At 35.6% G+C, this 26,430-nt stretch overlaps 1 protein-coding gene across 2 annotated transcripts in view; it reads left to right on the plus strand.

The window, feature by feature from the left end:
- LOC123535672 (uncharacterized) overlaps positions 1–26,430 on the plus strand; it is a 68,178-nt gene that overhangs the window by 27,269 nt on the left and 14,479 nt on the right. The window contains exons 7-22 of one of the 2 annotated variants that reach the window (XM_045318421.2): positions 1,850–2,123; positions 5,379–5,476; positions 6,092–6,294; positions 7,268–7,395; positions 8,044–8,148; positions 10,482–10,518; positions 11,142–11,247; positions 14,365–14,475; positions 15,264–15,383; positions 15,901–16,077; positions 16,940–17,023; positions 17,459–17,542; positions 18,162–18,248; positions 21,787–21,835; positions 23,968–24,098; positions 24,686–24,857. In XM_045318421.2, the coding sequence (XP_045174356.2) occupies positions 1,850–2,123; positions 5,379–5,476; positions 6,092–6,294; positions 7,268–7,395; positions 8,044–8,148; positions 10,482–10,518; positions 11,142–11,247; positions 14,365–14,475; positions 15,264–15,383; positions 15,901–16,077; positions 16,940–17,023; positions 17,459–17,542; positions 18,162–18,248; positions 21,787–21,835; positions 23,968–24,098; positions 24,686–24,832 (1,941 nt within the window). In that variant the 3' untranslated portion in view covers positions 24,833–24,857. The remainder of the gene's footprint in view (positions 1–1,849; positions 2,124–5,378; positions 5,477–6,091; positions 6,295–7,267; positions 7,396–8,043; positions 8,149–10,481; positions 10,519–11,141; positions 11,248–14,364; positions 14,476–15,263; positions 15,384–15,900; positions 16,078–16,939; positions 17,024–17,458; positions 17,543–18,161; positions 18,249–21,786; positions 21,836–23,967; positions 24,099–24,685; positions 24,858–26,430) is intronic. The other variant, XM_053549612.1, reaches the window with a different exon arrangement.

A 26,430-nucleotide genomic window follows, 5' to 3' on the forward strand; every position in this document is an offset into this window, starting at 1 on the left:
CTTGTGGAGAATAGGTTAGTACAGGTACAGAATCCAGGAGCACTGGTTGGGTTAAATGCCCGGTGTTACATAACTGAAGTACTATTGAAAAACGGCATTAAAACAAAAAAATAAATGAATAAATTAGAACATACCGGTACGGTTCAGAGGCAACCACCAACAAGAATGGCTTCTCAAATGTAACTTAAATCAAACATGTTATTTATTCTTTGGCTATTTATTAGCTCATCTGATTTTTTGAAAAAAAAATGATGAGTTATTGTCATCACTTGATCGGCGTCGGCGTTGCCTGGTTAAGTTTTATGTTTAGGTCAGTTTTTCTCCTAAACTATCAAAGCTATTGCTTTGAAACTTGGAGCACTTGTTCACCATCAATAGCTGACCCTATGCAGCAAGAAACATAACTCCATCCTGCTTTTTGCAAGAAATATGGCCCCTTTTCGACTTAGAAAATATCAGATTTCTTGGTTAAGTTTTATGTTTAGGTCAACTTTTCTCCTAAACTGTCAAAGGTATTGCTTTGAAACTTGCAACACTTGTTAACCATCATAAGCTGACCCTGTACATCAAGAAACATAACTCCATCCTGCATTTTGCAAGAATTATTGCCCCTTTTGGACTTAGAAAATCAGTTTTCTTGGTTAAGTTTTATGTTTAAGTCAGCTTTTCTAATAAACTATCAAAGCTATTGCTTTAAAACTTGCAACACTTGTTCACCATCATAAGCTGACCCTGTACAGCAAGAAACATAACTCTGTCCTCCTTTTTGCAAGATTTATGGCCCCTTTTGGACTTAGAAAATGTCAGATTTCTTGGTTAAGTTTTATGTTTAGGTCAACTTTTTCTCTTAAACTATCAAAGCTATTGCTTTGAAACTTGCAACACTTGTTCACCATCATAAGCTGACTCAGTACATCAAGTAACATAACACCATCCTGCTTTTTTCAAGAATTATTGCCCCTTTTGGACTTAGAAAATCAGTTTTCTTGGTAGAGTAATATGTTTAAGTCAGCTTTTCTCATAAACTACCAAAGCTATTGCTTTAGAACTTGCAACACCTGTTCACCATCATAAGCTGACCATGTACAGCAAGAAACGTAACTCTGTCCTGCTTTTTGCAAGACTTATGGCCCCTTTTAGACTTAGAAAATACCAGATTTATTGGTTAAGTTTTATGTTTAGGTCAGCTTTTCTCCCTAAACTATTCAAGCTATTGCTTTGAAACTTCCGACAGTTGTTCACCATCATAAGCTGACTATGTACATCAAGAAACATAACTCCATCCTGTTTTTTGCAAGAATTATGGCCCTTTTTGGACTTAGAAAATCATGTGTAGGACAATTTTTCTATTATACAAAAAAAAATCAGATGAGCGTCAGCACCCGCAAGGCGGTGCTCTTGATTTTACTTGCACATTAAGTCAAATTTACCCACAAGTGTCCAAGGAAATCCAAAAGTCAAGCCAGTATTTTCTTGTTCAGAAACTAGTTAAGATGTGGAAAAATACCAACTTTTATTTGCTGTTACAGGACTTCTTGAATTTTTTATTTCAGCAATTGTAAATAAGGAAACGGGTTAAAGCAACTAAAATAAAGAGTAGGACACTGAACGAATGCAACACTACTATAAGGAATACGGCTGATATGCAAGCAAATTTCTATCCAACAAATATGCCGGGGGTGAAAATTCATACCTGATTTTCGGCCAAAGGATTACGAATATCTGAATATTGTATATTTTTATGAAAGAAAGATAGACTTTAAAGCAGAGTGTTTGTTGAGATTTGCAATTGTGTAATGTTCTGTTTGCGTATTATGACATGTATATCTCCTTTTAATTTTTTTTGAAGCAGCAGTTTAATGAACAAGATCAGTATGGTGATCAGGAGCAGTTTGAAGAACAAGGCCAGTTCGGAGGTCAAGAAAAGTTCAAGGGTCATGGGCAGTTTGGAGGTCAAGAGCAGTTTGAAGATCAAGGTCAGTTCGAAGATCAAGGTCAATTTGAAGGACAAGGGGAGTATGAGCAATTGGAAAATGCTGAATATGAAGAGAACCCTGAAGGTCCATTTTATCAGGAGGATCCAAACTTTCAACCAGAAGCTGAGGTACCATTTCAAGATCAAGGTGAGCATAGAAGCTTCAAAGTCTGAATGGGATATTGAAAAATTTTAATCGGTGTAACTATTGTAGAAATCGTATTTCTCAACTTTCATTGACGTGCTTAGTTTTAAAAAGATTTTTGTTTACTTTAACGAAATGGATTGGTAGTTTTCATGCACATGCCAGGTTAGAATAACACCTTCAAATAGGCTTTTTCAAACAAGTTTGAAATTGGGTCATCAGGGGTCATAAACTAGGTCACTGTGTCGCCTCATCAGATCATACTTACACAGTTCATATTTTCACAGGGACCATATTTATGTCTCCCCCAGGAGACATATTGTTTTTGCCCTGTCCGTCCGTCCGTACGTCACACTTCATTTCCGAGCAATAACTAGAGAACCATTTGACCTAGAACCTTCAAACTTTATAGGGTTGTAGGGCTGCTGGAGTAGACGACCCCTATTGTTTTTGCGGTCACTCTGTCAAAGGTCAAGGTCACAGGGGCCTGAACATTGAAAACCATTTCCGATCAATAACTAGAGAACCACTTGACCCAGAATGTTGAAACTTCATAGGATGATTGGTCATGAAGAGTAGATGACCCCTATTGATCTTGGGGGTCACTCCCTCAAAGGTCAAGGTCACAGGGGCCTGAACATTGAAAACCATTTCCGATCAATAACTAGAGAACCACTTGACCCAGAATGTTGAAACTTCATAGGATGATTGGTCATGAAGAGTAGATGACCCCTATTGATTTTGGGGTCACTCCGTCAAAGGTCAAGGTCACAGGGGCCTGAACATTGAAAACCATTTCCGATCAATAACTAGAGAACCACTTGACCCAGAATGTTGAAACTTCATAGGATGATTGGTCATGAAGAGTAGATGACCCCTATTGATTTTGGGTTCACTCCGTCAAAGGTCAAGGTCACAGGGGCCTGAACATTGAAAACCATTTCCGATCAATAACTAGAGAACCACTTGACCCAGAATGTTGAAACTTCATAGGATGATTGGTCATGAAGAGTAGATGACCCTATTGATTTTGGGGTCACTCCGTCAAAGGTCAAGGTCACAGGGGCCTGAACATTGAAAACCATTTCCGATCAATAACTAGAGAACCACTTGACCCAGAATGTTGAAACTTCATAGGATGATTGGTCATGAAGAGTAGATGATCCCTATTGATTTTGGGTTCACTCCGTCAAAGGTCAAGGTCACAGGGGCCTGAACATTGAAAACCATTTCCTATCAATAACTAGAGAACCACTTGACCCAGAATGTTGAAACTTAATAGGATGATTGGTCATGCAGAGTAGATGACCCCAAATGATTTTGGGGTCACTCCATCAAAGGTCAAGGTCACAGGGGCCTGAACATTGAAAACCATTTCCGATCAATAACTAGAGAACCACTTGACCCAGAATGTTGAAACTTCATAGGATGATTGGTCATGAAGAGTAGATATCCCCTATTGATCTTGGGGTCACTCCATCAAAGGTCAAGGTCACAGGGGCCTGAACATTGAAAACCATTTCCGATCAATAACTAGAGAACCACTTGACCCAGAATGTTGAAACTTCATAGGATGATTGGTCATGAAGAGTAGATGACCCCTATTGATTTTGGGGTCACTCTGTCAAAGGTCAAGGTCACAGGGGCCTGAACATTGAAAACCATTTCCTATCAATAACTAGAGAACCACTTGACCCAGAATATTGAAACTTCATAGGATGATTGTTCATGAAGAGTAGATGATCCCTATTGATTTTCGGGTCACTCTGTCAAAGGTCAAGGTCACTGGGGCCTGAACATTGAAAACCATTTCTGATCAATAACTAGAGAACCACTTGACCCAGAATGTTGAAACTTCATAGGATGATTGTTCATGAAGAGTAGATGACCCCAAATGATTTTGGGGTCACTCCATCAAAGGTCAAGGTCACAGGGGCCTGAACATTGAAAACCATTTCCGATCAATAACTAGAGAACCACTTGACCCAGAATGTTGAAACTTCATAGGATGATTGGTCATGAAGAGTAGATGACCCCTATTGATCTTGGGGTCACTCCATCAAAGGTCAAGGTCACAGGGGCCTGAACATTGAAAACCATTTCCGATCAATAACTAGAGAACCACTTGACCGTGAATGTTGAAAACTTCATAGGATGATTGGTCATGAAGAGTAGATGACCCCTATTGATTTTGGGTTCACTCCGTCAAAGGTCAAGGTCACAGGGGCCTGAACATTGAAAACCATTTCCTATCAATAACTAGAGAACCACTTGACCCAGAATATTGAAACTTCATAGGATGATTGTTCATGAAGAGTAGATGATCCCTATTGATTTTGGGTTCACTCTGTCAAAGGTCAAGGTCACAGGGGCCTGAACATTGAAAACCATTTCCGATCAATAACTTGAAAACCACTTGACCCAGAATGTTGAAACTTCATAGGATGGTTGGTCATGCAGAGTAGATGACCTCTAACGATTTTGGGGTCACTCTATTAAAAATCAAGGCCACAGGGGCCTGAACATGGAAAACCATTTCCAATCGATAACTTGAGAACCTCTCAACCCAGAATGTTGAAACTTTATAGGATGATTGTTCATGCAGAGTAAATGACCCCTAATGTTTTTGGGGTCACTCCGTTAAAGGTCAAGGTCACAGGGGCCTGAACATTGAAAACCAGTTCCGATCAATAACTTGAAAACCACTTGACCCAGAATGTTGAAACTTCATAGGATGATTGAACATGCAGAGTAGATGACCCATATTGATTTTGGAGTCAGTCAATTAAAGGTCAAGGTCACAGTGGCCTGTTCATATAAAATCATTTTTTAGAAATAACTTGAGAACCACTTGACCTACAATATTGAAACTTAATAGGATGATTGGACATTCAGAGTAGATGACCCCTATTTATTTTGAGGTCACTTGATCAAAGGTCATGGTCACAGGAGCCTGAACAGTGACTTGAGAACCACTAGGCCAGAGTGTTGAAATTTAGCGGGATGATTGGACATGCCAAGTAGATGATCCTTATTGCAGCCAACCATCAGTGTCGCTTTGACTTTCGCTCCTGACCCCTATTGACTTCTTGCCTATAGGACTTTGCATTGGGGGAGACATGCGCTTTTTTACAAAAGCATTTTCTAGTTTCTACTTGATCTTCATAAAACTTTCTGAAATCTTGGCCAGTTCCATAACTGAATAAAATAGTGTAAATAAACCATGGATAAATTTTCATTTTTGTTTATATAATGCAGGAGAGGAGCAAGGCTTTGGGCATGATCAGTTTAATGCTGGAGACCGGTTTAGAGAGGAAAGAATACCCCCACCTCTAGATGACAGATTCAGGGACGAGGTAAATTATTATTTCTCAGATATATTTCTTACTTACTGGTCTGTTTATTGTGTACAACTGATCAAATTAGAATTTTCTGGCTTTGAGCATAGAAAAAGTCTACTAGTGCATTTTATGCATTTAGAGGGTCTTTTCTTTATGTACAGGTGCAGTGATCATTAATGCATTATAAACAGATAAAGGACTGTCTGTCAAATCATTTAAAGAGTTAAGAATCATATTTCAGTAATTGATTAACAGTAAAGCACATTGCAGGAATGTCAAAAAGATTTAATTAAATGCCAGTTTCAACTGCGTCGAACTAAACTGAATATGTCCTCAACACACGGTCATAAATTATTATCAGGGGGACATTTGAGGCCACACATTTGAATCCTTAACAGAACATGTAACTGATTCTATCATAAAGTTTCCTAATGAGAGCTGTTCAGGTGAGTTGCATAGGTTGATTGACCTCTTAAGTTTTGTTAGAGTACCGTATTTTCCCCAAATATTGGGACACCCTCAAAATTTGCAAAAATAATTATTTTTCTCGTACCTAACATTTGGGACAGAAAAATTCTTTAATGGGCATATGTGTCACATTAAATGTACACCACTGTTTTCTATTTCCAGGACAGAGGTAGAGGTAGAGGTCTGTATGGTCGAGATGATCCAGCACTTAGAAGGGATGACCCCTATTCCAGGTATCCCTATAGAGATCCTTACATGGATCGACATGACCCCTATTGGGATAGAAGAGACCCATATGCTAGACCTGATCCATACAGAGATCCATATGACCCATATGCTAGAAGACCTTACGATGACCCATACAGGTGTGTATTTAAATTTATTTCATACTTGTTTATATAAACTATATTAAGTTACAGTGTTACCTGAAAAGTCAATATTTTTCCATTTCATATCTGGTTCCTGACACCATTTGCTTGAATGGCGATATTTTCAATTTTACTTAGGCTAAAGAACAAATTTATTTTATTTATAGAATAATTTTAAGTGAAGATGCGTATGTAATAAAAAAGATCATTAGATTTGTATCGAGAAATATGCACTCGTTCCTACAGGAATGATATTGTACACAATGTTTCTGATGCAGAACTCGAGAATATTTCTCAATTCAAATCTATTAAGCTACATAAATGTGTAGGTAACACAATACTAATTCATTATCTTCTCTTTATATAAACAGATCTTCATTATTTTCGTAACTTTAGAGCATTTCTCAAGACTGTTGACCCAAAATTAAAAAAATATTGTAATGTAACATATAAGAAAAATAATCGACTTTGTAAAACAGCACTATTTGAAAATATTCCAATGAAAATGGCTGTCCAACAGTTATGTGTTTGTAGATTTTTACTCGATGAATAAAACAAAAAATGGAAATGCACAATGACAGTGGTCTAGATCTTTTCGCAGTACTGCCAGCAGTTAAACTAAACCAAATATGTAACTGTCATACATTCTCGCATACAAGAGGTTTACTATGGTTCCCTAGCTAAACCTCTGGCAAATATCGCCAGTAATTTTGGTTTGGTTACATTACAGGTTAAAAGTTTCAGCCATGTTTCGAAAATTTTTAACAGTACATTTTAGAAAACATGCACATTTAATGGATGAGTCCGAATGTGCAAAAAGAGATACAAAATGATAAAAAGTTTTAATAGTGAAGTGTATACAGTTTATAGTCAATTTGACTTAGAAAAAAATTTACCTAGTATATGTTGAGAAGATTAGCAAAATTTTGTATGGAAAATTTCACTTACCTATTTCTTATCTGTTGTTCAGGCGTGGTTATGATGAACGCTTCGATCCGTACAGCAGAGGTCCACCTCCCCCTGACCCTGCCGAGAGAGGTCTGTTTAAACCAGCAGAGACTATAGACTATGGTCACAAACCTACAAATCAAGACAGAGGTAGGTATTATATGCTGTTTAATAGTCCAGAAGGAATTCTTGTTTCCACATGCCTTGACACAAGGCTACAAATACTGGAGTATTATATTGCAGTTACAATGTTACCAGACAGCACAGCCAGCCAATGGAAAATTGACATGGGGTGATCATGCATTTAAGAACATTTTCACAGGGTTTGCACAGACCTTGAGATACTGCTAGTCCTTGAAAACTCCTTGATAATGACCGGTACCCCAAAACAAGGAAAAAATACTTGAATTTTGAAAAATACAGCTTGACGTTTACTCAAATGTTGTAATGTTGTTCTTTGTGCCAAGATTCTGTTATTAACCTTTGGATTATATATACATTTTATAGTAAATGATAAGTAATGTCTCTTTGAAATAGTTGATAAATGTTGTTCAGACTAAGATTTCAAGACATCATTTTATTGAAAAAATGGAAGTAGTACTTGAAAAGTCTTTGAAAACAACTTGAATTTTGTCTCAGATGTTCTGTATGAACCTTGATTTCAACATTACCAGCAATAGAAATACCAAGTCAACTTACAAATTACATAAAATGAATAAAGTAATGATATTATCATAAGAGTTTTAAGTTATTTAAAATTGTAATAGAGCACTACAGTTTATGTGTATACATTTGTAGAGGAAGATCAAGGCTACCAGGCTCCAGCTGTGATAGACTATGCACATGGTCAGTCGTCAGACAGTAATTTCCCTCCCAGAGGAGTACCACCTACTTCATCATCAGGTATACAACAAAAGATAAGACATGAAAACATACTGGAGAATATTTTACTTTTACAAAAAAAGCAATGTACTGTGAAAATCATTTAATATTGTTGACGTAGAATTAATTGGATCCTGGTTACTGTTTGAAGAAGTCATTTGTTGAATATACTTACCTTGGCTGTAGTTTTAGAAGTTATGTAAATAAAACAAAGACAAATTGCAGAGTCATTGTTAAAATAAAGAACTGGATTACATCTGTTTAAAATTGACAGATGCAAAAAGTTTAATCTCTAAAACATTTTTAGCTCACCTGTCACAAAGTGACAAAGTGAGCTATTGTGACCGCTTGATGTCCGTCGTCCATCGTCAGTCGTCCGTCGTCCGTCAACAATTTCTAAAAAAATCTTCTTCTTGAAAACCACTGGGCAGAATTACACCAAACTTCACAGGAATGATCCTTGGGTGGCCCCCTTTAAAAATTGTTCAAAGAATTGAATTCCATGCAGAACACTTGTTCAAATTATGACCCCCGGGGTCAAAATTGACCCTGCCCCAGGGGTCACTTGATTTTACATAGGAAAAACAAGAAGCCCTAGAGCTTAGATATTTGACATGTAGCATTGCCAAGTGGACCTCTACTAAAATTGTTGAAATCATGACCCCGGGGTCAAAATTGACCCCCGCCCCAGGGGTCACTTGATTTAAGATAGGAAAATCTTCAAAAAAATTTCAAAAATAAACCAGAAGGCCTAGAGCTTAGATATTTGACATGTAGTATTGCCTAGTGGACCTCTACAAAATTTATTCAATCATGACCCCCATGGTCAAAATTGACCCCGCCCCATGGGGTCACTTGATTTTACATAGGAAAATCTTCAAAATTTTTCTAAAAATAAACCAGAAGGCCTACAGCTTAGATATTTGACATGTAGCATTGCCTAGTGGACCTCTACAAAATCTGTTGAAATTGTGACCCCCGGGATCAAAATTGACCCCACCCCAGGGGTCACTTGATTTTACATAGGAAAAACTTCAAAAAATTTCTAAAGATAAACCAGAAGGCCTATCGCTTAGATATTTGACATGTAGCATTGCCTAGTGGACCTCTAGAAAAAAATTTCAAATCATGACCCCTGGGATCAAAATTTACCCCACCCCAGGGGTCACTTGATTTTACATAGGAAAATCTTCAAAAATTTTCTAAAAATAAACCAGAAGGCCTAGATCTTAGATATTTGACATGTAGCATTGATTAATAGACTTCTACAAAATTTATTCAAATCATGACCCCCAGGATCAAATTGACCCTGCCCCATGGGGTTACTTGATTGTAGATAGAAAAATCTTCAAAATTTTCTAAAAATAAACCAGAAGGCCTAGATCTTAGATATTTGACATGTAGCATTGCCTAATAGACTTCTACAAAATTTATTCAAATCATGACCCCAGGGTCAAATTGACCCAGCCCCAGGGGTCACTTGATTGTACATAGGGAAATCTTCATAAATTTGCTAAGAATAAACCAGAAGGCCTAGATCTTAGATATTTGATATGTAACATTGCCTAGTAGACTTCTACAAACTTTGTTCAAATCATGACCCCCGGGTTAAAATTGGCTCCGCCCCAGGGGTTACTTGATTGTACATGGAAAAATCTTCAAAATTTTCTAAAAATAAACCAGAAGGCCTAGATCTTAGATATTTGACATGTAGCATTGCCTAATAGACTTCTACAAAATTTATTCAAATCATGACCCCAGGGTCAAATTGACCCAGCCCCAGGGGTCACTTGATTGTACATAGGGAAATCTTCATAAATTTGCTAAAAATAAACCAGAAGGCCTAGATCTTAGATATTTGATATGTAACATTGCCTAGTAGACTTCTACAAACTTTGTTCAAATCATGACCCCCGGGTTAAAATTGGCCCCGCCCCAGGGGTTACTTGATTGTACATCGGAAAATCTTCCAAAAAATTTCTAAAAATCATCAGTTTGACATTTGAAACATGTAGCTCATATTACTCAGGTGAGCGATCCAGGGTCATCTTGACCCTCTTGTTAATCAAAGAACTGCTTTGGCAGAGTGGTGTAGTACACTGCATTTGAATTTATTTTCTTTCCAGTCTGCTGTGAAATTCTTTCATTTCTAAAAACTGTATAAACTGGTATGTAGACAGTTGACGGCTCTGCCCATGTTTGTCTATCTTTGAATTCTTTTTTAGGCAGAAATCTTGGTCTTTGAATCCAAAACAAAATATTTTTTATTCAAAATCAATAGTTTTTTTACAAGAATACATGTGATAAGAGTTGAAAACCTAAACAGTGTTAAAATATTGTCTCTTTGTTTTCAGATAATTATAGCCAAAGAGCCCCGCCTCCTATGGACAGGTATTTGATAAAGAATTAAATTGATTAATATAAAAAGAAAAAGTTCATTTCCTCCTACATTTGTATTGCTGTAAAAGAAACCGATTTGATAAAGATTGAAAAATGTAGCATGCAGGAAGCCATGTAAAGAGTTTATTTGACATTAAATTTAGGAATTTAATTTAAATGCATCCTTGATAATGAAAATTAACAACTCACCTCTGAATATTTACATAGTTATCATACCCAAGTCTTGCATATTTCAGGACATTGAATGAATATTTAAATATTATATGTGAGTCTTCTATGTTTCAGTCAATTTCCATTGAACATTTACATATTTATTATATCCAAGTCTTGCATATATCAGGACATTTCCAGTGAATATTTACATATTTATCAGACCCACATCTTGCATATATCTGGATATTTCCAGTGAATATTTAAATGTTTATCATACCCAAGTCTTGCATATATCAGGACATTTCCAGCGAATATTTACATATTTATCAGATCCAAGTCTTTTAATATCTGGACATTTCCAGTGAATATTTACATATTTATCATTTCCAAGTCTTGCATATTTCAGGAAATTTTCAGTAAATATATAAATGTTTATCATACACAAAACTTGCATATTCCAGGAAATTTCCATCTCCGTTCATCAGTAGAAATCCTCCAGGTCCCCCTCCTGGACCCCCACCAGGGCCTCCACCACCTAGACCAGAACCAAAAATTGAGGTTGTTAAGGTAAATAGCATAAAAAAATATGAGAAATTAAATTCCTGATTATTATAGAATCATTTTTAGCTCACCTGAGCACGAAGTGCTCCGAGGTGAGCTTTAGTGATCGCCCTGTGTCCGTCGTCGTCCGTCGTCCGTCCGTCGTCAACAATTTGACTGTTAACACTCTAGAGGTCACATTTTTGGCCCAGTCTTAATGAAACTTGGTCAGAATGTTACCCTCAATAAAATCTTGGACGAGTTCGATATTGGGTCATCTGGGATAAAAAACTAGGTCATCAGGTCAAATCAAAGGAAAAGCTTGTTAACACTCTAGAGGTCACATTTTTGGCCCAATCTTAATGAAACTTGGTCAGAATGTTACCCTCAATAAAGTCTTGGACGAGTTCGATATTGGGTCATCTGGGTCAAAAACTAGGTCACCAGGTCAAATCAAAGGAAAAGCTTGTTAACACTCTAGAGGTCACAATTTTGGCACAATCTTAATGAAACTTGACCAGAATGTTAATCTTGATGATCTTAAGGTCCAGTTTGAATCTGGGTGATGTAGGATCAAAAACTAGGTCACCAGGTCAGATCAAAGGAAAAGCTAGTTTACACTGTAGAGGCCACATTTATGACCATATCATAATGAAACTTGGTCAGAATGTTAATCTTGATGATCTTAAGGTCAAATATAAATCTGGGTCAGGTGGGGTCAAAAACTAGGTCACTAGGTCAGATCAAAGGAAAAGCTTGTTAACACTGTAGAGGCCATATTTATGACTGTATCTTCATGAAACTTAGTCAGAATGTTAAACTTGATGATCTTTAGGGCAAGTTTGAATCTGGGTCATGTCGGGTCAAAAAAATAGGTCACCAGGTCAAATCAAAGGAAAAGCTAGTTAACACTTTAGAGGCCACATTTATGACCATATCTTAATGAAACTTTGTCAGAATGTTAATCTTGATGATCTTTAGGTCAAGTTTAAATCTGGGTCAATTATGGTCAAAAACTAGGTCACTAGGTCATCAAAGGAAAACCTTGTTAACACTCTAGAGGCCACATTTATGACTGTATCTTCATGAAACTTAGTCAGAATGTTAAACTTGATGATCTTTAGGGCAAGTTTGAATCTGGGTCATGTCGGGTCAAAAACTAGGTCACCAGGTCAAATCAAAGGAAAAGCTAGTTAACACTTTAGAGGCCACATTTATGACCATGTCTTAATGAAACTTTGTCAGAATGTTAATCTTGATGATCTTTAGGTCAAGTTTAAATCTGGGTCAATTGGGGTCAAAAACTAGGTCACTAGGTCATCAAAGGAAAACCTTGTTAACACTCTAGAGGCCACATTTATGACTGTATATTCATGAAACTTAGTCAGAATGTTAAACTTGATGATCTTTAGGTCAAGTTCGAATTTGGGTCATATCGGGTCAAAAACTAGGTCACGGGGTCAAATCAAAGGAATGGCTAGTTAACACTTTAGAGGCCACATTTATGACCATATCTTAATGAAACTTGGTCAGAATGTTAATCTTAATGATCTTTAGGTCTGTAGGTCAGGTGAGCGATACAGGGCCTTCATGGCCCTCTTGTTTTTTCTCAGTGGTTTAAATTATTCAGGATGTTTTTTGCTTAAAATGGCATGTGTTTATAGATTTCATGATTGCAGACAAAATATACATATGCCAGTTTAGGATATGACTTGAAAATTTCTGTAGAAATTAGAATACACTTTCCTTTATCATATGGATTTGCTGAATTTTTGTACCCCCCGACAACAAAGTTGTAAGGGGGGGTATACTGGTTTCAGGTTGTCTGTCTGTCCGTCCGTCTGTCTGTCCATAGACACAATCTTGTGCGCACCATCTCTCCTCATCCCCTTGACAGAATTTAATGAAACTTCACACAAGTGATCAGTAACAACAGTAGTTGTGCATGGGACATGTTAGGTTCTTTCAGAAAAAAAATTTGCAGAGTTACGGGACTTTGTTTTTTGTTACTATACTATATACATAGACACAATCTTGTGCGCACCATCTCTCCTCATCCCCTTGACGCAATATAATGAAACTTCACACAAGTGATCAGTAACAACAGTAGTTGTGCATGGGGCATGTTAGGTTCTTTCAGATAAAAAAATTGCAGAGTTATGGGACTTTGTTTTTTGTTACTATACTATATACGTAGACACAATCTTGTGCGCACCATCTCTCCTCATCCCCTTGACACAGTTTAATGAAACTTTACACAAGTGATCAGTAACAACAGTAGTTGTGCATGGGGCATGTTAGGTTCTTTCAGAAAAAAAAAATTGCAGAGTTATGGGACTTTGTTTTTTGTTACTATACTATATACATAGACACAATCTTGTGCGCACCATCTCTCCTCATCCCCTTGACACAATATAATGAAACTTCACACAAGTGATCAGTAACAACAGTACTTGTGCATGGGACATGTTAGGTTGTTTCAACGACAAAAATTGCAGAGTTATGGGACTTTGTTTCTTGTTCACATACTATGTACATACAGTCTGCATATGCAATCTTGTGCGCGCCTAATCTTCCGAACCCTTGCACACAGTTTAATGAAACTTCACACAAGTGATCAGTATCAACCCTAGTTGTGCATGGTGCATGTTACATTCTTTTAGATAAATATTCTGCATAGTTATGAGAGTTTGTTTTTTGTTACTATACTGTATACATACAGTCTATATTCATACAGTCCACATAATTATGCAATCTTGTGTGCGTCAAATTGCAATGTACTGTGTCAGTGCATGTGGGGGGTACATTCATCATCTTTAGTGATAGCTCTAGTTTACCACTGATAAAGATATGGTATTGGGTTCCGTTGGATAATTTATCAAATATTTTTGCAACTTAACATGTTTCAAGATTGTTTTTATCACTGTTTTATTTAAGAATATAACTTCTATTCTGTTACTTTAAATAGGTAAAAGCAAGAAAAGTATTATATTTCATGAATCTATGTAGTAAAAAAAGCACACACACAAATAAATAGGGCTTAAAAATCAGTAAATAGCTACTTTGTAGCTGAGAGTGTTAGCTGCTTGCAACAAGTTGTCTGTAGAAGAATTTTCTATGAAGTCAGATTTTTTTTTTTTGCAGGTTGAAGACATATTGTGTCTACCTGGCCGATCAAGCAGGCCACAGCAAATTGTTGTTATTGTAAGGGGTTTGCCAGGCTCCGGTAAAACTTACGTCAGTAAACTTATAAAGGTAAGCATTGTTTTCCTGTCCTAATCAAGGGGAAACAAATCTTTCACAGTCATATGTGTTGTTTTTTTCTGAGTTACCTTACATATCCAGCTAGCTTACTGAATGTCTGGTTCTACCCAGGAGCCTTTGGGTGCCAGAAACAATTCCCCTTATTCACCTTTAAAAGCTTGAAAGTCGCCATATGACCTAAATTGTATTGATGTGACTTGAAACCAAACAAAACAAAAAACAAAAAACTCATTTGTTAGCTCTTTATTGGAGAAACGTAACAGTGTTCTTTATACACAATGTAGTATTATAATTTGCAGCACTGTTGGGATAATACTGCCTGATTAAAATGCCCTAATTTCTGTAAAGCAACTTGTGACATTGAATCTTGGCACAAATTTATAACAAGTGAAGAGAAAGTGAACTTAAAAGACGATTTAAAATCTACTGTCAGTGCATTGAGAGTCTTTTTACCAGTCAGAACTTGTTACTTCTTGTTTTAAATCGTGAAGTTTTAGGTAGGAGATCTACAATTTAAATAAAAATTAGTTTGATGCAAATTTATTTACATATAGCATAGGGTAGAACAGTTTGTAATAAAATGAGGGTGTTGAAACATTTTTTTTGTCAAAGATACAGAACAAAGACCAAGCATAGATTTTGCAGTCTTGAACTTGTCTCACATACCTAAATGTTAATACTAAATATTTTGATGCATATAATTGGGACAAAGAGGTATCAAATGGTGGCAGTGCTCCCAAAATGTAAATATTAAATGTATATTTGATTTTTATGTCTAGGACAAAGAGGTATCAAATGGTGGCAGTGCTCCCAGAATGTTGTGCCTGGATGATTACTTCATGATAGAAGTTGACAGAATTGAGAAGGATCCTGAGACAGGAAAACGTGTGAAGAAGAAGGTACTAAGGCATAAATGCTTTTCTGGCATTCAAAGCAGAGTAGAGAAACATCATTAAAATTTATGCTCATCTGACTTTAAAGAGCATGTCCTTACGTGCATCATAATAGCAACACTTCAAAGTCTTCGAACTGTCAAAAATCATAAATCTTGTTACCATGAAATTATTTGGCCAAAACAGCTATTTCTGGGAATATAAATACATTGATTTACATTGATTTCGCTTTTTTGAGACAAAATGAATTGGAATTTTGTTTTTTCAATGGGATTTAATTTATGTATCATCACAAATATGAAATTCATGAAAATTAGTCACCCAATGAATATAAAGGATTTCACAGTATATTAGCTGATATTATACGAGTGTGATAAAAAGAACTGAAGTACTAGTATCACTCCTTCTATTTCACATTTAAATTTTACAGTGTAAAAAACACAGCAGAAATCTTGAATTCATTATTTAAATATTTGAAATGTTAGTTATACCTGATGAAGTTTTCTTACATTTTGCACAATAGGTTCTGGAGTATGAATATGAAGCGGAGATGGAAAGTGCATATAGACAGAATATGCTGAAGAGCTTTAAGAAGACAATAGATGATGGGTTCTTTCCGTTTATTATTGTGGATGCTGTCTTTGATCGAATCAAACACTTTGAAGAGTTCTGGAGCTATGCAAAATCCAAGGGCTTCCAGGTATAACTTCGAAAATGTTGTTTAGCATTATGAGTTGCATCTATTTGTTTCATTGAATATGCAGATGTCAACTGTGGGTCATAAAAATTCACATGAGACAGTAATGGCAGTCTAAGAAGCAGTCAGACTGGTGTTTGCTGGTTCCCAGTCTTAGGTTGTGCAAAAAGCAGAGCAAGAAACAGTATTTTGTGTTGATGGATTTCATTGGCAGAATTGTTACCCACTGGAGGACAAGTCAAAGTCCTCAACAGCAGTCACAAAAACCATAGTTGGACAGTCAAAGTAGGCCTGGTTTATCCTTACAAACTGGTCGTCTAAATATGTATTGGGTCATCTTGCCATTTTGAGAATAGAAATGCAAAATATAGAAGATGCTTCATTTCCAGATGTTTCTCTATGTAAAGCACCCAGAAACCTGCAGACCTAGATCTTAAAATTATTTCACTGAAGCAACAATAGAATTAGTAGGAGGATAAGGGGACCAGAGTCTCCTTTTCTGGTTTCTCTGATACTTGTAACCTCAGCTCTAGACAACAGCTTTGTTCTTAGCAGTACTTAGCTGAGGAACTTGAATATATACTGGATTGATTGTTGTGTACAAATAGATTGGTATTTGTATTCTTAGCTCCGGTTGTACCATGTGAAATTTAGCTAGTTTTTAGCTTGATTGTGATGAAAGTTTGGAACTTATTTGAATCACTTTTGAGTCTTGTGTCCTGGAAAAATCAATACTGTAAGATTGCAGATTGTATTCAACATGTAAGATTTGTTTGCTGAAAAAGCTTGTGAAACAGACAGGTTCAAGATAAAATTAAAAAAGGAATGTATATTAAAATCAATGCTTTTTTAACCTCACTTACAGGTATATGTTGTTGAGCTACAGTGTGATGCGGCCGTCTGCTCAAAGAGAAATACTCATAAACGTACACAAAGAGAGATTGAAAAGGTAGCTTTTTTGTTAACACATACATGTAGCTTACAGAGATAAATACTGTTTTGTGTTTTAAAGGGGTGAGGTAAAAAGTTTTGCAGATTTTTGTCATTCATAATTTGCGTGTTTGCAGATGCTTTGAATCCTGTTTCTTGCAAGAATTTTCTTCAGATAAAGCCGGCTTAAGGAAGGTTGATTGTTCTACCTAGGTGCCTGCCTGTGATGAAATAATGTCTGGAGGGGCTCCTATAGTCTTCCTTCATGAAAAGCTAAAAAGTCGCAATATGACCTACGATTGTGTCGGTGTAACATTAAACTAAACAAAAACTTACAACTCTTCAGATAACATGTTCTGATTGTAATGAATAAATGCAAAAAATTTATTTTACATAGAAAAACGTTCACTTGAAGAATAGTTTGTTTATCACCAGTTTCTTTAACCATATTTAGCTACAGAACAAATGGGAAGATACTCCAGGACACTACATAAAGTTGGATATCAGATCTTTGCTGCAGGAAGATTCTATTACAGAGGTAGGTAAATCAAATTTGGCACCAAATCTCTGCTGCAAGAAGATTGTATTAATGAGGTAGGTACATCAGGTAGCGTTCTACTTGATAATTTGAATGAAGACTCTTACTGTTTGAGCAGTCCCACTTAGCTCAAATGGGAGAGCGCAGATCTATGGATCGAGGGGTTGTGAATCTGTGCGAGATGTATGTTCCCCATGTTGATTTGATAAAAGCCAATTTCTCAGAAGTTATATTGTCATCCGCCTCTGATTCATGTGAAGAAGTTGGAAGTTACTTGTGGAGAACAGGTTAGTTCTTGTACAATATCCAGGAACACTTGTTAAGTTAATGCCAGTCAATAGGTAACTGAAATGCTGCCAAAAAATGGTGCTCAACCCAAAACTATAGTGTTAGAAGTCATTGGTTGTCCGCCCAAGATTCATGTTGATAAGTCAGTAATGTGCAGAGTGCAAAGCAACTGGTACAGAATCCAGGATTAATGTTTGGGTTATCTTGTTGCTTTTGCATAACTGAAATACTGTTGAAAAATGTCAGTAAGCAAAGTCAAACACTGGAATAAAACATTCAAGAAAAAGGAGACTGCTTCTTCTTGGTTTATATATGCAGGACTATTTTGTAGGTTGAAATGGAGGATATGGAGAGTGGATCAGGAGCTGCTGCACCCAAGAAGCCCAGTACAGAGGAGGAGGAGGAGGTAGAGGCTGTGGTAAGTACCTAAATATTGGGACAAGGCTTTAGTATATTGATTTGCTCTGTTATTTTGATTTCTGTAGAATTCAGTGGGAAATTGAACCTTTTAGGTTTTTCTGTTCGGGTAAGTATCAAAAAACAGTTTGCATATCTTATTTGTTTAGACAGACCCTTTTTTTTTTCCAGGATAAAAAAACTGAATTTTTCAGTTGATATACTTAGAATATTTGACAAATTTGATATGGGGGAGGGTTCACTGATTATATTCAGTGTAAGTTATCTAAAAAAAAATTGTAGTGCATTGTAAGCACAACTGTTAGAAAAATAGTGAGGGCTATTCTTTTCAGTTGTGCGATGTTTTTACACACTGGTTAAATTTTTGGGTGGAAAGTCATATCTTGGTAACCATTGCATGTATTGCATTGAAACTATACAAGGCTTCCCAGTCATAAAATCTACTTACATAACCAAGTTTAGATAACATTTGGTTGAATTTATTGTAAATTATGACCCTTTTTCGACTTTGCTGAAATTCAGTAAAAGTTTGTGTTCAGCTATCAAGTTGTATATTAGGAACAACTAAAAGTGTTTACCCGCCCGCTTAGCTCAGTAGGTAGAGCATTGGTCTATGGATCGCGGGGTCATGAGTTTGATCCTCGGGCGGGGCATATGTTCTCCGTGGCTATTTGATAAACAACATTTTGTCTGAAATCATTAGTCCTCCACCTCTGATTCATGTGGGGAAGTTGGCAGTTACTTGCGGAGAACAGGTTTGTACTGGTACTATATCCAGGAACACTGGTTAGGTTAACTGCCCGACGTTACATGACTGAAATACTGTTGAAAAATGGCATTAAACCCAAAACAAACAAACAAACAACTAAAAGTGTTAGTTGGAAATTTTACACAAGGCATTCTTTAACCAAGTTAGCAAACTTTTTGTTGAAATAAATTCAAATAAGACCCATATTTAGTTAGAAAATTTAGTTGAAGTTTTGCATGCAACTTGTGATTATTTCCATAATAAAATTTTGATTTGTAATGAATTGTAATAAAATAACTCAGTTAAATAAGTCTTGCCCTTACTTTGAAATTATCAAGTAGTTTAGCATGCCGTCCCATGGACAGTCTTTGTTCCTTAAATATACAGGTTTCTAGAATATGTAAAATATGTCAGTCAAATGTTACTTCAATAATTTGCCTTTATTAATTTACCTTGAGATAATTGCAGAATTTAGAGAAGGTAAAGTGTTACTATTTTATAGGTACTTTGGAATGTTATGGAACATTTTAACAAAGTTGGCTGTACTTTCTCAAGTTTAAAAATAGATATTTATGCATTGTGTTTGTTGTGCCCTATTGCTAGTTTGCCCCAGGACATTTTATCATGGCCTTTAAGCAGTTTGTCCCGTATGTCCCTGTTTCCTGATTTCTCAGCTTATTTACCGTATAACCCGAGATAACGACACCTGTTTAATGCAGACACCTGTATACAAAGACACATGTTTTTTTTCCATTCCCATTATAAGAATCTCTACAACAAACACAGTTTAGTCTTACAATTGGTGTTTGTTCTAGCGAAGTTGTCTTGTATAACTGTTTCCCTGTTATGCAGTTACAAAGCATATAAGGTAACAGAATGATATATAAGCTAGTAAAGTGAATAAAGTTTTCTATTACCATTGTCCCAAATATAGTCCCCTGTAGGAGGAAAATGTTTTGATAAACATATTGTGTACATATTCCTTGATGTAACTTCGTAAGAGTGGGGTGGGTAGCTATTTCAAAATGGCAACATGATATGACAATGAAACACTTGCATATCTTTGTTTAAACAAAAAAATGGTGGAGGGTGGGCTAAATCAAAATGTCAAAAAAGGGGGTGGGAAAATATTATGGACCATTTGTTTGCTTTTCTTGTTTTGCTAATAAAAGTTTGAATTAAGAACTGTTTTGCAATGTTGAAAAGGGGGTGGAAAATATGAAACTTTTATTATACTTAAAAACAATAGAGCCAGGATATTACAAGTTGTTGGAAGTGGGTGGGAAAATATTATGAAACTGTTTCTGCTCATTTTGTTTTACAAAAAATTTTTGAGAGTTGCTGTCAGAGTATCAAAACATGGGGGTGGGAAAATATGAAATATATTTTTACTTTACTTTAGAAATAGGCTGAAAATGGAAATAGTGCTGCAAACATTCAACAATGGACTTCTTGTAATTTGTTACAAACTACAGTGACAAAACTTTAAAACAAAGTGTCTTGTCACTGAAAAGTGTGGGTGGGATGTGTAAGAAGTGAATATCATATGCCTTTGGCTGGGAGGGGATAAACTTAAAAGTGTTTAAATTGTATTATCATTCAGTAATATACTTTAGATTGAGATGAAGAGTGGGTGGGAAATAGCTACATTTATGATTTAGAATTAGAATATCATTATAGTACATATTACCTTCTCATTTCACCTTGATAATTGCCCTGAACTTAACAAAGGTATTGAACATATTACACCAAATATTGTGTTATAAATATCCACTTGATAACATCATTCTACATTGAGTGTATCCAAAGGTATGAATATTTAATTTACTACATACATTATTCCACTGAAGTGCAAAAACTTAATGGTGCTTTTCGCTGTGTGACTGTTCTTTTATGTTCTTACATCCAATTGATGCAGCGATTACTTAATGATAGTTACAGTTAGTCTATAGCTATTTATAGACAATTCCTATTTGCCTACCTTCAGTGGTGGGACAATAATGTTTCTTCAAATATAGTTGTATTTCAAACTGCTATACTTTGATATTTGTTGATTGTAACAGATATTTTGTCTGTGTGTCAGTCCATCTTGAATGTTTAGTGTATGTGTTGATATATATATATTATATGTTATAGTCAGTAGGTAAAGGCCCTTGGGTGATATTCAGAGTTTTAGCACTTTGTTAAAAGACCAAAGAAGACATTTTACTCATTCAACCAGACATAAGATTTATTTTTTGTACCTATGAAATTTTTAATTTTATAGTAGAGTGGGTGGGTCAGTAAAAGTGAGCCTATGCCATCACAGAGACACAACTTGCTGTCTCCCAGAAATCATACCATGTTGCAAATGGCATAGCAACACCTACTTTGTTATAGCTGTAAACTGCCATTGTAAATTACCTTGGCTACTATTTTGTTGGGGAGGGTGGGAATCTAATAAGTTTGTATAACAAGTTTAATTACTTGAAAGTAGATTGGAAATGCTCTACACCTGTTCTAAAAGTCCAGCTTAGTAGGATTTGTTATTGGACTATGCCATCATTGGTTGTAGAATTTTATTAGGGAGAGTGTTTAAGGATTTAGTTTGGATATAGGTATTTGACTTTTAACTTGAAACAATTTCAGCCCAACTGCCCAGTTAAAACTGTAAGTATCGAGAATGCTTTCTTCTGGAACATTACTTTTTACAGACTGTTTTTAAATGTATGTAATGAAGTTGTTTTTTTATTTGCCATTTATTTTCATCATGTTAAATTGCATTTGGTAATGTATTTGTTTATTTTTGCAGCCATTCAAGAAAAGTAAATGGGAGTTAGATTTATCAGAAGGAAATTTAGGTAAGTTTTTCAATTGAGAGCTTAAGGTACTTCACAAACAGTGTTTCGCATGAATATATATTTATATATGTCTTGCTTTAGGTAGCAACATTGTTATATGTTTTATTTCGCTGCACAGTATTCCATTTTAACTGCTGCAGTAAGCAAACTGCGGCAGTATGGCAACCATATGGCATACAGCTGCATAGTTTGCATATAGAATACTGCTGTATAACATAACTTTAAGATATGGACAGTAAAAATAACTGTGTTGAGATGACCAGTAGTAGTGTTGTATGTCTTGGATGTTTACATGTACACATATAGACCAGGTTTGTGCTTAGTGACAAGTGCTTGGCTTTCTTACTGAAACTGTAGAACTAATGAAAGATTGATCAATTCCCAGTTTTCCTATGTTCTATGCTGATATCATTTCGTTAGTCTTTGCAAAATGTCTGTCCCAGAGCTTGTTATTTTTGTTTTTTTTTTCTTCTGTCTGGTACATACATTGTGATGCTTTACCAGTTTTTCTGTGTGTGCTTTTAGTAGAGGGGTATTTATAGGGCTTCTTTTCTATAATAATATTTCCACAGATAATCTGCAATATCTATTTCTTTAACACTACAGAATACTGTTAGGAACATGTTTGTCTTGCTCTGTTTGTTACTTGTGTTTCATTACTGTATGACACTCTGCAGCAATGTTCCCTGCATAATACTGAGTTTTAACCCTTACCATGCTAAATTTCTATAATGAACTTGTCCATTTTTCAGTTTGGACAGTATCATTAACTGTTAATAGGGGTGCATACCAAAAACATACTGACTGAATGGCGAACAGTGCAGGTCATGATCAGACTGCACGGATGTGCAGGCTGATCATGATCTACACTGGTCGCAAAGGCAGAATCAGTCGTGTCCAGCATGGTTAGGGTTAATGTAATTTCAAAATCAAATATCTGTTACAGTAGTATCTTGTATTGGCAACCTTGACTGCCTCAAAAATATTTGTTTAAATTATTAGATTTTAGAAAAAGGAACTTTGTCTGTTGGGATGGACTTGAGAGCTTTAAATCATCTGTGATTTCATTAGTATAGTTACGTTTACTGAAATCATATGGTGTGCTTGTATTTAAAAGTATCTATAGAGGCTCAGTATAGGTCTTTGGTGCAATCGTGTACTTACAATTCACTTTTGGGTAAAGGGTTTAAAACACAATATTGCCACCATGCAAATTTTGATTAGAGTGCTTCTGTTTTCCCTCTGATCATTGACGAAGGAAAAGCTGTCAACATAATGCCTCCGTTTATATTTTTTACAGTTTTCTTGATATGAATAAGTATCTGCCTATGTGGTCAAAAGTACCATTTAGCATCTGCCAAATTTCTCTGTAGAACAGTTTCCTCAGTAAAGGAATTCAAGTGGTTCAAGCACGATAAAGTGAGAAACAGGATCATTTCAGTCACAACACTATATTTACAGACAGCTTGCAGCATGAAAAAAAGTAGGATGACTTGGTGTATATGAAGTCAGTTCTTTATCTACATATCTGCGTGTTCAATTGAATAGTATTCTGCTGATAAAGTCCAGAAAGTTTTTTTTAGATTGCTCAATATAAAACTTATCTAAGGTATTTATAACGTTAATACCTTGTGTGGGCACTGCACTGAATTGAATGGCATTGTTTGGGTTTACAACTCTTAGACCAGTATGTGCTTCTTTGGACAATTGTCATGTAATGGTGAGGAAACCAGCAATTATTAATCTCTGTATATTGCTATGGCTTCACTAAGAAACTTACTTACTTATAGTTATGAGTAAAAATCAGCTTAAAAATGACTGTGAAGTCGCCATATGACTTATCATGTGTTGGTGCGACGTTAAATCCAACAAAAAAAAAAAAATAAATAAAAAATAAAAAAAAAAAAATGACTGTGAAACTGTTGAAAAATGACTTCTGACCATTTTTTCTTCTTTATGTAAAAGCATGCAAAAAGTTGTTTCTTCACATGAAATGAACTATAAAAAATTACTGAAAAGCCAACGAAGTCTTGTTCAGCACAAAGGTACTTAAAATTATATATTCCTGCCTTCAAGTCAGAGGTACTAAAATTATTTGTTCCAGTCTCTAAAGTTTCCATTTTTGTTTCTAGACAAACTGGATGGTTTGAAACATGACAAGAAAAAGCACCCGCACATGTCTTCAAAAGCCTCGATGGAAGATCTCTTGCAGGTGGCTGATGAATACTTTGCTAGACAGATGAGGGAGCCTGGAAAGAAAAGGGTAAGTTTTGAACAGGTCAATCTAGAGGTTGCAACTTGGGCAAAGTTTATAAAACAATTTGAATATGAACTGAGTTATCCTTCCTGTTTGACACATTCTGTATGTTTACTGTGAAGAACAATTAGTATTGCCAAGATAACTCTTATTTGGTTGCTGTAAATAATTAAAGTACTGTTTACATGTATTTATTTTTATGCATGCACTAATGTGTTAAATTATTTAAGAAATAATATTTAGAAAAATCGTGCTTTAACGTTATTGATAAACGAAAAGAGGTTATGCGTTTGTGGAATAATTTAATGAGGGCATAGCCTGTGAGAATATTCTGGCGATGTATAATTGATTTTGGGTGTATTAATTAAAGTAAAACACGCTTTTGCTATACATCATTTTGATTCTAACGTGCCCTTTATCTAGAACCGAAGATTAGATATAGTCACTGTAGTCGCAAACAAAAACATAAACGTCATCACCCCATAAACGTAACATCATTTTAGCGCAAGCGTGTTTTAACAGAAACAAGCATATTAGAATTTAAAGTGTTAAGTTACTGGGCATTAAGTTAGATATTGTTACTGATATATCAGGTGAGATGGGCTGATTTAGAGGAGCAGAAGGAGTCGGCATATCGTCGAGATGTTGGCTTTGTTGTTGGTCAGACCCAGCAGGACTGGCAACGAATGACAGATCCACACTATGCTGAGAGGCAGCTGAACAGAACAAAATATTTCTGAATGTTTGCAAGTCGACGTTTGTAAGGTATGTAAAAAGTTTTTATTTAAAAAAGGTATGATTTTACTTTAGCTTTATTTTATATGAGTTATGTATATGGATAAAGCACTCTGACTGGTAAGTGAAGTATTTGTTTAATATTTTGAGTAATTAAATATTCAGAAATAGATTTTGTAGAAAGGTATTCAGTACTTTCTTGAAATGAGACTTGACCTTGTAAGGGTCAGGACAAGGCGTAGGACTTTCTGAAAGCCAGACTTAATAATACCTCTTAAGTAAGTGAAAGGAACCTATGTATAATTTGTCTCTTTTGAAGTATATGAACTAATGGGAGACTTATTCTACTTGTAAAAGAGAACTTTAGCGTCTTCTTTTCATTTTTTTTGGCTACAAAATGTATGTTGAACTTGAATTTCAACTTGGCCTGTTTTACAAACTTTTTCGACCATATTCTCCTCGCTTTTGTTAACTTTTTCTTTGACGTTGGTTTCAACAACCAGTGTTAAACAGGTAAATGAGGGACAAGTTATTACAGTAAGAGACTATAATAACTGTTCTTTGTTTTATTTTGTTCTATATGAGTATGTCAAGTGTCATGCATGCTATTATAATATCTTTTCTTTTATGAAAAGAGATAATTATAGTTTAATGCTAAATTGCATAATGTGTTGAAAAATGAGCAGAACTTGTATGTATCAGGCCTAAGTCCTGAATTACAGCAGATTGTGGATTGAGGACTTGTTCTAGTGTAGAGTGTTAATTTGCCATACTTGCACTATGCTGTAACTTACCTTTGGGATGTCGTTTTAGCACTACATTACGTTACACTTTTACATAAAGTAGATGTAGGAATTGTTCTATATGTTTAATAAGCCAACCTAGAAAAGATTGTCTATCCTTGTAAGAAGTGCTATATGTAGCTATATCACCTGCTGTGAAAAAGTATATCAAATATGATATTTTGCTCTTGGCATACCAGATATGTTACATAACATGCCCTAAAATGAATACATTTTGAGTTAGATTTATTCAGATGTATATTCAGGGTGGCCAAACCATGCGACTTTTGGATATCATACACAAGAAAAAAAATGTCCCGATGCAAGTAGCTTTTTTGCCTACGATTTCCTTATTACTTGAGGGATTTTCATGAAATTAAGAGCGTCAAAGACAGAGAAATTAGTGCTTTTTTTCCGCACAAAACTTGCTGTCAGTTCACAATACTTTTCTCTTACACTTTATCCAACTGCAAAAGTGTGTACGTTATCTACACATTTAGTCCAGGAAAAGCAGTCAGGCGGAGTGTAAGAGAAAAGTCCTGAGAACTGATTGCAGATGCTTAGTGTGGAGGAAAGCACCCATTTTGCTGTCTTCATCGCACTTTATTTTAATGGAAATAAGCCAAGTAATAAGGAAAATTTTGGCAAAATGTTACCTGAATCGAGACATTTCCTCCGTGTAAGGTATTCGAAAGCCAGCTGGGTTGGCCACTCTGATATTATAGTGCTTAGAATTGAATAATGTGATGAATGCAGATGTAAAGATTGTTTAAATTATAAAACTGTCCCAAATTTCTGTGTAGAAAATTTTTTTTTTTATT

This window comes from Mercenaria mercenaria, chromosome 1 (assembly GCF_021730395.1).
Source record: "Mercenaria mercenaria strain notata chromosome 1, MADL_Memer_1, whole genome shotgun sequence".
NCBI lineage: Eukaryota > Metazoa > Mollusca > Bivalvia > Venerida > Veneridae > Mercenaria > Mercenaria mercenaria.